Here is a 10,746-nt window from a genome sequence, read left to right on the forward strand (position 1 = left end):
TCATAATTATTTGAGAAATACCCTAGGATAGCACTGAATTTTTTTTGTCATAAATATAAGCTCTAAGGATCAAAAAGACTAAAATATTTAAGGGAAAATTACATGTTTACCACTTTTATGGTACTACTTTTTATTTTTACTACCACTAATGAGACATTTTCAAAAATACATTCTTCACTAAGTGGCAAAAGATTCTTATAAAAAAATAAAAAATAAAAAATAAAAAAAAATAAAAAATAAATAAAAAATAAATAAAATAAAAAAAATAAAAAAAATAAAAAGATAAAAAAAAAATTTACATTTTTTTTATGTTTTCGAATTATACTTTTTCAAATTCGAACTTTTTTGTAAAAAATCCTTTTTGAATTTTTTTTCGAATTTTTTTTTCAAATTTCTTTTCGAAAAACGAAAAATTATGTTTGAAACTATTTTTAAAATTTTTATATATTTTTTAAGTATTTATATATTTATTAGAATCATACATTTCACATTCCAAAAACCCTACCCCACCCCTCAACTCTAAACCCTAAGTCTAGATTAGTTAACCCTAAGAGTATAATTGTATTTTACCCTTCATTAAAAGTGAGGGTAAAAGTGGTTAGTGCAAACATGAAAAGTTGTACTATGAATGTGGTATTTGTGGCAATTTCCCAATATTTAATTAAAGAGGTAAATATACACTTATACCCGTAGAGTTAACTAAATCAAACATTAGGGTTTAGAGTTAAGGGATAGAGATTTATGATTAAGTTTTAAAATTTTTAAAATAAAAAATAAATATTAAAAATTTGAAAAAATAGTTTCAAAAAGTATTTTGAATTACAAAAAGAAAATTTGAAAAAAATAAAAAAAATTCAAAAACAATTCAAAAAGAAATTATAAAAAATTTGAAATTGAAAACATATAATCTGAAACTATAAAAATAATTATTTTTTTATTTGTATTTATATAATCTATGGTATTAAGGTCTTTTTACCTATTAAATGATATATTTGGTCATTTTCTTCCTTAAGGTCTATTTAAGAGAATTAAGCTAATTATTTATATACAATATAAATAAGTTTTTCTAGTTATATATTTTATTTTAATAATTTCATTGTTCTACGTTTATCATAATTTTTTTATTAAAAATTAAAAAAAAATTAAATTATATTTTCCTGAATTTATTTTTGCTTTTTACTATTTTAATAAATATACCAATTGATTATATACTATACATATATTATAAATATTGTATAAATTCCATAAATAAAAATAATTAAATTATACCTCGATGAGTATATTTTTTAATTTTACTTTCACTAAATATGGAATTAATTGTGCATATACATATATTTAAAATATTGTACAAATTACATAAATTATTAATTTAAAAAATATGAAAAACATAAACTACATAAAAGTTTAATTATTAAACAAAAACTGTAATTTCTAAAATTAAATTAAAGGATTATAAGATTAATTTCATATTAAAATTAATCAAAGGAATGATGAGACGAATTTATAAAGTCAAAAGTATAAAAGGACCAATTGATTCTAAAATAATTCCGGTTTATATAATCACATTCTAAAAGAAAAAGGCTTGGCTTTCAGGCTTTGTTCCTACGAGCAAACCCAGTTCTCGCCCAGCAACCACAACCGCTTCTTCTTCTTCCTCCTCCTCTCATTTTATTTTTTCCATTTATATCTTCCAATACCTCCTTACCGCTATTGATTCCATTCGATTTCTTGAATTCTGTTGGGGGAAAGAAGAAGAGAGCTTGTAGGGAGGGTATCAATTAGTATTCACTAATGGAGAAATGGATCTTTTTGTTGCTGTTGGTGATTGTGTTTGGGAAGCTAACGTTCGTTGCCTTCTGCGCTAGGGTTCCGATTTGTACTCCGAGGTCTGTTAAAGATTACTACACCTTTGAGTTACGCGATCCGACTTGTCCACTTTCTGACGAATTACACGAGCGTCTTCATTTTGTTGTCGTCACCGAGGCAAGAAAGTTTCCACAACATTACGCGATTGATTGAAACATTCCTTATTAGTTGCGAATCTTTGTTTCATTGAGTAGGGTGATGAGCGTTGGTTGCAAACAGCTTTGGATATGATTCACAAAAACAAGTGTAACTATGTGGCTTTGCTCTTCTATGCATCATGGTGTCCTTTCTCAATCTCCTTTAGACCAAGCTTCCATGTCATCTCTTCTCTCTACTCCTCAATTCCTCACTTTGCAATAAAGGAATCATCCGTTAAGCCAAGGTGGGTTAACACAATGGCCTCCTCCTCAGTCTAGCTGTTTTTTTTTTATTTTTCTGTTTTGATTACTTGTTGGTGGTGTGCACTGTGCAGCACCCTCTCTAAGTATGGAGTTCATGGGTTTCCTACTCTCTTGCTTGTGAATTCAACAATGAGGGCACGGTACCGAGGAACTAGAATGCTTGATTCTCTTGTTGCTTTCTACACCGATGTTACCGGTAAGATGTTTTTAGTTGTCTACGATTGTCTTGAACACAACTCAACCGGAGAATTTCTGTGGGACTGTAGGCATTGAGACGCTGGATAAGACTTCCATCGAGAAAAGCGTACCAGTTCCTCATCTTGGCAACGAAGACAATACTGAGCCAGAGAACTGCCCTTTCACATGGGCGAGATCACCCGAGAATATGATTCGCCAAGAGACCTGTTTGGCTCTTGCTGTCGCATTCATTCTGTTGAGATTGCTCTATTTGGTTTATCCTGCACTCGTTGTGTTGATGAAGTACACTTGGAGACGGATTGCTCATAACTTGAGACAGGAAAGCCCGTCGGGTTTCTCAGCCGAGCTGTACAACTATGCATGCATCTTATAGAGCCTTGCAAGAGGAGAAATCTGCAGGGAAGAGCCAGCCATGAACGCTAGAGCATTGGCCTCCTAGTCTTTGGCCACTGTCTCAATTGGGGATTCAAGCTCATCAAACAGAGTAAGTTCAGCTAGTTCTCAGTGACTTCAAAATTCTAGAAAGATAGCAAATGTGGTCAGCTAAAATGCTTGGCTGTAGCAGCCATATGTTACACCTTTTTAGGATACAGTTTTGCCTCTTTCCTGTATAATCCATAGCTGAACAGTTTGTACCAAAAGTGTATCGATGGCAATATTATAAAAGTCAATTCATGATGTTTCTGTCAATACTATATCATAATTGAATGTTGCTTCTAACTTGTTTCCTCGAAACAGTTTCACAAAATACATGAATCTCAGACTTGCCCCAAATCTATTTGGCAATTAATCAAGCTCTACAACTGAGGCATCAGTCTTAACTTGTTTTCACAAAATAAATGATTCATTCACCCCAATTATATTACTCTTAGTTTAACAGCCATTTGCATTTCTTTTCCTGTTAAATTAATTGAACACTAAAATTCTCAAAACTGTTGATACTACTTTATATCAAACTAGTATTTTCTCCTGTGCTATGCAGGGGCATTTATTTTTATAACTCTATACATTTTTTTTTTGTAATTTACAACGGAATTTTTTTGTTGGGTTATGAAATTTACAGTGGAAATAAATATTATTTATAGAGTTATATTTATTGGTGAACTTAAAAACAAAATTAAATTTTAAATATTAAAACAGTCCAATATGGACACAAGATGAACATTATATAATAGTTGCCAAAAAAAAGAACATTATATAATAATTTACTTATCAAAAAAAAAACATTACATATCAAATCGAGAAAAAGCATATATTTTGTAAATAATTAACGTCAATATATCTGTATTTTTTTCTTTTATATTTATTTTTGTTTTGTAGTACTGTTTTCTTAGTATTTTATTAGGTTTTCTTTTCTTAAACTATACTTGCATTAAGAACATGGAATCTTAGTTTCTAACAGAAATTGCAAATGAAAAGTGTATCAACAAACTTCTGTGAGATTATAAACAGATAAAACAAAGTATAAAAAAAACAACCTGATCAAGTGAGATCTTGATCTAGAGAGTAGGCATATTTTGTTCTCGTTTTCTCTACCAGCCTATTTCTCGAGTCCATTTGTTGTTTTTTAATCATCTCCACATTTAACATTTTTGTAATTCTCCTTTTCTGAACTATCGCTATGAAAATAGTTTTTTTTTTAAACTATAGCTACGACAACCTACCAGGGATATGTATGTAACAAAAATCTTATATAATATTGAGCACTTTTTTAAATAACGAAAATGTTATATAATATTGTGCAAGTTTTTGTTAGGGAGAATTTGAATGATAATCACGGTGGAAGAAAAAATAAGAATATAATCATGTATCAATAAGTGTGATAATTTGGTATCAAAGTGGACCTATCTTTTCCTCTCGGCGAGTGATTATTTGAATGAACATATTGTGGTATACTATATTTGGCAAATAAATAGTACATAACAATCAAGCCACAACAATAACATATCACAACAAAGAAAATTAAAAATAAGAGAGAGAATGCGAAGAAAAATAAAAGCAAGACATAAAAGAAGAAACAATAAATTGGTGTTTTGAATATATTTGGCAAATAAATAGTACATAACAATCAAGCCACAACAATAACATATCACAACGAAGAAAATTAAAAATAAGAGAGAGAATGCCAGGAAAAATAAAAGCAAGACATAAAAGAGGAAACAAAAAATTGGTGTTTTGAGAGAGAGAGAGAGAGAGAGAGAGAGAGAGAGAGAGAGAGAGAGAGAGAGAGAGAGAGAGAGAGAGAGAGAGAGAGAGAGAGAGAGAGAGAGAGAGAGAGAGAGAGAGAGAGAGAGAGAGAGAGAGAGAGAGAGAGAGAGAGAGAGAGAGAGAGAGAGAGATCCCCCTATATATTATTTGTGAAACATTACAACTTCTTTTTGTAACCACATGTCATCATTAGGATGATTCTTAGAATTATTAGAGAAATATATTGGTCCATCTAATTATATAATAATTTTTTAATTAAACTAACCACTATTAATTTCATTTTTTACTTCCTTAAATAACCATATTATAAAATTTTAGATTTTTCTGTATATGTTATATTTTTAATTTTTAAAAACGACTATAAATTACTAAAACTGTTAAAAGTCTCACATTCAAATTTTGCGATCCATGGTTTCAAATTTTTGTTATGAAAAAATACAAATGATTACAAATCTTATAAGTAAAAGTCTAATTTAATTAATCATTAAGATTTTAAATATATATGTATATATATCATTCTAAATTAAACTATAAACCATATTGAATAAATAAATATTTTAGTTTCAAAATTTACTTTGAATAAGTTTTTTTTGATAAAAGTTTTGAACTAACATTAATAATTTTTTTTTAATTATAAATTACTAAAATTATTAATCCCACAATGAAAATTTTGTTATCAGTAATTTAAATTTTTAGCTATTAAAGATACACATGATCAAAAAAACATATGAGTAGAAATCATCATTTAATAGACATTAATATTAAAAATATAATATGTATGTTAATATCATTTAAATTTAATTACATATATGATTACAAATCTTATAAGTAAAAGTCTAATTTAATTAATCATTAAGATTTAAAATATATATGTATATATATCATTCTAAATTAAACTATAAACCATATTGAATAAATAAATATTTTAGTTTCAAAATTTACTTTGAATAAGTTTTTTTGATAAAAGTTTTGAACTAACATTAATAATTTTTTTTAATTATAAATTACTAAAATTATTAATCCCACAATGAAAATTTTGTTATCAGTAATTTAAATTTTTAGCTATTAAAGATACACATGATCAAAAAACATATGAGTAGAAATCATCATTTAATAGACATTAATATTAAAAATATAATATGTATGTTAATATCATTTAAATTTAATTACATATCCTATCAATTTAAAAAAAAAGAAATTTTGGATTAGTAAAATTGATTTATACGTTCGCACCAATTTAATTATATATGTAATAGTTACTAACTTTTAATTATTTAATATATATTTATTATTTCATAATATATAAGAACATATAGTATATAAAATAATTTTTATATATAATGTTTATTCCGCGCAAGGCGCGGATTTTAATCTAGTTGTATATTATTTATCTATTCTATGTTTCTAAATAGTTTAGAACACAACAAGATTGTGTCTTATTTGAAAACAAAATCTGACTATACTATATATATTTCTATGATAGTATAGATTTAAACTCGTGTTTGTGGAATATTGTAAGAAAATTATAAAATATATGTTTGTTTTGAAAGTTTCGAAACATATTATGTGTAGAAAAAAATCTATGTTTTTATTATGTTAAATTCAAAGTTTAATAATTGTTCTAACATAAATTAAAAGCAATTATAAGTAGAAGGGAAAAACATATTTATAAGAATAAAAAAAAGTGTATGTCAAGGGTAATATGGTAATTATTATACAAATATCATAGCCTAAGTTCTCTTACGGTTATATGTTTAGTTTGATGATATGTTATAGACATGTTATATGCTTAATTTGATGATATGTTATAGACATGAACCCAAATTTCCCTTTTTGTTATCAGATGTGAATAGTATTCATTACAATTAGTATCTGTCTTATGCAAATGCATATTCCTTTGGTGATATCAGACTGGATTTAAACTAATAAATCAAATCAAAGATGGAGGATCATCAGTTTGCTTGGATACTTTGGTACATTTGGAAATTCAGAATAATAAAGTTTTCAGTAATTTGGATATGGATCTCATGGATACGCTTAAATTGGCAGAAACGGAGTCGACATTATGGGCTGAAGCACAAGTCTTAAATGCTCAGGGAACGGCTCCACAAATAAATACAATATTACCATCAATTCCTGGAAGATGGTGTTACGGATGATTCGTGGAAAGAAGGTTCTAATTTCTCAGGACAAAGTTGACTCAGTACTTTGGTAGGGTTTGATGGATTGATGGGGGTAAGGAATGTTCGGGCTAGTCTCTCGCCTCTTCATGCGGAAATGGAGGCGTTATTATGGGCAATGAAATATATGAAGAATTTATGTCAATTTCAGGTTACGTTTGCAACGGATTGTTCTCAATTGGTGAAGATGGTTTCGGAACCAGAGGAGTGACCAACTTTTGCAAGTTATTTGGTAGACATCAAGACCCTGAAAGAGTTTTTCACCCGATCAGAGCTTATCTATGTACCACGGACGCAAAACTCAAAGGCGGATAGTCTAGCACGCAGTGCTAGGAAGCAACCATCATTTGCCGGTCACATGGATACAGATCACCCGGTTTAGTTTACAGAGTCAATATGAGTGTATAGTTGATGACAAAAAAAAAAAAAATTCATTGTACAGAAAAATTGTGTTATGACTAGTTACTGCCACAATCAAATTTCAGAAACATTTGTTAAATTTTAGGGACCATAGTAAAAAAATTGAAACCCTGTGTGTAACTAAAGTTTCAGAGGATATGAAGAGTACCCAAGAACAGAGATTGAAGCAGCTTGTGTTTATACACCAAACCATATGATTCTCACTCACTCACTTACACAAACCAAACCACAAATCAAACAATAAAATTTCCAAACATCCGGAAAGCCGATCAACCATTTTACACCGGAGGAAACAAAAATATATTAAAAATACCTTTTACATCATCTTCTATTCTTGATACGCAAACTTTATTTATTTGGTTTCTTCCATTTCTAATAGTTTCATCCTTTTCTCTGGTGGTTTTGTAAAATATATTTCATCACCTTAATCTGACGACGATGCAAGATATATCATCTTTGCTGTCTCTTCTTAGTGCTTCGGTTGTTAGTTCTTTTGCTGCTTTCAATGGATCTTTAATTCTTCTGGCGATATCAATCGCCTCTTGATTAGCCATCACCTATACCATTACACATCAGAACCAAAACCGGTAATCAAAAAAGAATACAACACCATATTGTTTACCTTCCATAGACCGTCACTAGCAAGAACTAGAACATCTGTGTGAGCATCTACAGATGAATCCTTAACGTCTGGATCTGACCGTAGATGTGTTTTGAGGCTTTTGTCCCCAAAAGCACGGGAAACTGCTAGCTGCCCGTTAACCCGAGGGACATCTCCTGAAAGACAAAACATGTTTAGGGATCTGAAGCTATGGCTTGAATAACTCAGTGATATGTGTTTGGTATGACAATCTAAGAGAGGAAATAACCTGGCATGTTTGATACAAAGCCTCCTTTATCCTCAATGCTTAACCTTTCAGTGTGGGGCTCGTGATCTATAGTCATCTGTATTGCCTGACCACCTTGTGACAAAACAGCCCGGGAATCACCCACATTTGCCACCCACAAATGTCGTCCATTCAGCAGAATAGCGGTTACAGCGGTTGAGCCACCACGGCCTAGGTCAGAATGTGACAGAATGGTTTGGTCTGTCTTCTCATAGGCAGCAATTAGTGCTCTCTGAGGATCAAACCAAAAATGCTCCTGAACACAAACACACACACACTTACAAAGGTTAAAAAATGAGGAACAAGAACGAACTAGAAGCTGTGGGATAAAAAGAAAAATGTAAGGACCTCTTTGAGAATGTTGGAGAACAAATGCTTCTGAAGATAAGCAGGAACACGTTCGCCCAAATGACCATCGTAGATAGCAAACAAACCGAGCTCCTTGCCGTCAATTTTCGTGAATTTGGAGACATAATAATCTTCCATTGGATGATTAGCTTTCCCTTTCACCAAGCTGTAACCAAATTTAATCTCACCATCGCTGTTTTTTCCTTTCCCAGAACTAGTTGACGCCCTCCCAGTCACGAGCTATAAACAATTGTTACAAGACTCAGAGAAGCAAAATCCATAAATAACTCAGAAGTAGACAGTTTCACAAATATCTTTAACACAAAAGGACCAAGTCTTCCAACACATTGACCCAAAACATTGATACGATATCAGTCTAAAATTAGACTTGCAAGAATCAATTTAACAAGTCAATTCTACAAAAAAAAAAAATATCAAGGAAAGACAAAAACTAGATATGAGATATGAGTTTGCATACATCGGAGTCTGAAGAACCGAAGCAACATAAGCTCGCCATGAGAAGCAGATGTTTGATTTAACTGATTCCGCAAAACACCTTGTCCAAGATTTCAAGACCCTTCAAACTTTAAAACTTTTCATAAACCGAGAAACACCTAAACCCCCAAAAAGGCCGACTCTTAATAAAATAGATAAAATCAGAGAGAACCCAGTAGATAATTACCTCAAAATCGGAGAACCCAGATTCGAAAAACCATAAAGATAGGATACTTTGGAGTCGACTACTACGCGGCTTGGAGTAATTCCGTGACGAAAGGGTTATTGACAGACTGCAAATGTACTTCTCCAAAAGTCTTCGATAAAACCAGAATATTAGTGGAAGACGACGACGAAGTAGACTTAAATGTTTTGCCTGTTTGGTTTTCTTCCTTTCTTGTCTTTTTATTTAATAATGTAAATCATCTCTTTCCTTGTATTGGGCTTCCTTGGTTGACTTTCTTGCCGTGTCTTAAAAGTAGTCTCTGTGGCTTTTTCTTCTGTATTTTTTGGTCCGGTAAAAGGTTGAGTGGTACATTATTCTTAGAAAAAAAAACTAGGATAGCACCAAACCAAGTTTTTGTTCCTAAAGTAGCACTTGCTCAAAATCACAAAAATAAGTTTCATTAAAGAGGAAAATATACACTTATACCTTTGGGTTAATTAATCCAAACTTTAGGGTTTAGAGTTAAGGGATGCGGTTTTAGAATTAGGGTTTAAAATTTTATAAAAAATAAATACTAAAATAAAAAATAAAAATTTTAAAAACAGTTTCAAAAAGTATTTTTAAATTATAAAAAGAAAATTTGAAAAAAATAAAAAAATTCAAAAAAAAAAATTTCAAAAAAAAAATTATAAAAATTTCGAATCTGAAAACATATAATCTGAAACTATAAAAAAATTTCCTTTTTCATTTTTTATTTTTATTTTATTTATTTTTGTTTGTTTATTTAATTTTAAACCAAGGGTATTAGGGATATTTTACCCTTTAATGAATGTCATTTTTGTGACTTTCTCCTTCTAGTGTTATTTTTGAGACATAAACTTTAAAAGATGCTATTATTGACAATTGCCCTTATTCTTATTTATATAATCTAATCTGATTTTGTCTTTCCCCGGCAACTATGGATGTCAAAATGAGTTAACTCGCTCAATTTAACTCAGCTCACAGTGATTTCAGATATTTCATAAGCTAGTTCAGCTCAACTCATTTATTATATGAGTTTCAATATGTAAACTCAAACTCAGATCATCTAGATCATGAGTTAAATGAATTAACTCGTAATTAAATATTAAAAATAAAAATTATTAAAATAACTATAAATAAAAAAGAAAATAAAATATTTTTCATAATATAATTTAAAATTAATCCAAAACATTAATATTAAATACTGAATAAATATAACACCTAATAATAAATTGAATCAAAGCTAAATCAGTGATCCAAAAAATCTATTCTACATAAGAGTCTTGAGATGATATTGATATTCTTTTACATTTTTGTATATATTTATAACTTTTTGGTTTTACATTTTAATTTTAGAAAATAAATATAATTAATATAGAAATTATCTTTTCTTACATAAGAAAAATAGAAATCATATATGTAAATATATAGAAAGCATAAAAACGACCAAGCTCATGAGTTAGCTCATGATCATTAAAGTGAATAATGTACACCCCTAGTTGATGGAATAATATCCATAGATATTTATAAATCCATGGACTTTTAACGATAACTTA

The 10,746-nt window shown here is 29.7% G+C and overlaps 2 protein-coding genes across 6 annotated transcripts; one reads left to right on the forward strand and one right to left on the reverse strand.

The window, feature by feature from the left end:
* The first annotated feature begins 1,568 nt into the window (after positions 1–1,568).
* Positions 1,569–3,155, forward strand: LOC106451824 (5'-adenylylsulfate reductase-like 4). Its single transcript, XM_013893801.3, has 4 exons — positions 1,569–1,983; positions 2,061–2,248; positions 2,339–2,463; positions 2,534–3,155. Exons 1-4 carry the CDS (start codon positions 1,792–1,794, stop codon positions 2,836–2,838), a joined length of 810 nt encoding a protein of 269 aa, XP_013749255.2. The 5' UTR covers positions 1,569–1,791; the 3' UTR covers positions 2,839–3,155.
* A 4,261-nt stretch (positions 3,156–7,416) lies between these two features.
* Positions 7,417–9,445, reverse strand: LOC106451823 (probable protein phosphatase 2C 10). 5 transcript variants are annotated; one of them, XM_013893799.3, is made up of 6 exons: positions 9,191–9,445; positions 8,987–9,085; positions 8,509–8,748; positions 8,143–8,416; positions 7,896–8,050; positions 7,417–7,830 (listed from the first exon to the last, which is right to left on the reverse strand). In XM_013893799.3, exons 2-6 carry the CDS (start codon positions 9,023–9,025, stop codon positions 7,693–7,695), a joined length of 846 nt encoding a protein of 281 aa, XP_013749253.1. In that variant the 5' UTR covers positions 9,026–9,085; positions 9,191–9,445; the 3' UTR covers positions 7,417–7,692. The 5 variants fall into 5 exon arrangements, with proteins under 5 accessions (XP_013749253.1, XP_013749254.1, XP_022575222.1 ...); XM_013893800.3 differs by having other exon boundaries at positions 8,987–9,092; positions 9,191–9,414; XM_022719501.2 differs by having other exon boundaries at positions 8,987–9,064; positions 9,191–9,399.
* Positions 9,446–10,746: the final 1,301 nt, after the last annotated feature.

This window comes from Brassica napus, chromosome A5, assembly GCF_020379485.1.
Source record: "Brassica napus cultivar Da-Ae chromosome A5, Da-Ae, whole genome shotgun sequence".
Classification (NCBI taxonomy): Eukaryota; Viridiplantae; Streptophyta; class Magnoliopsida; order Brassicales; family Brassicaceae; genus Brassica; species Brassica napus.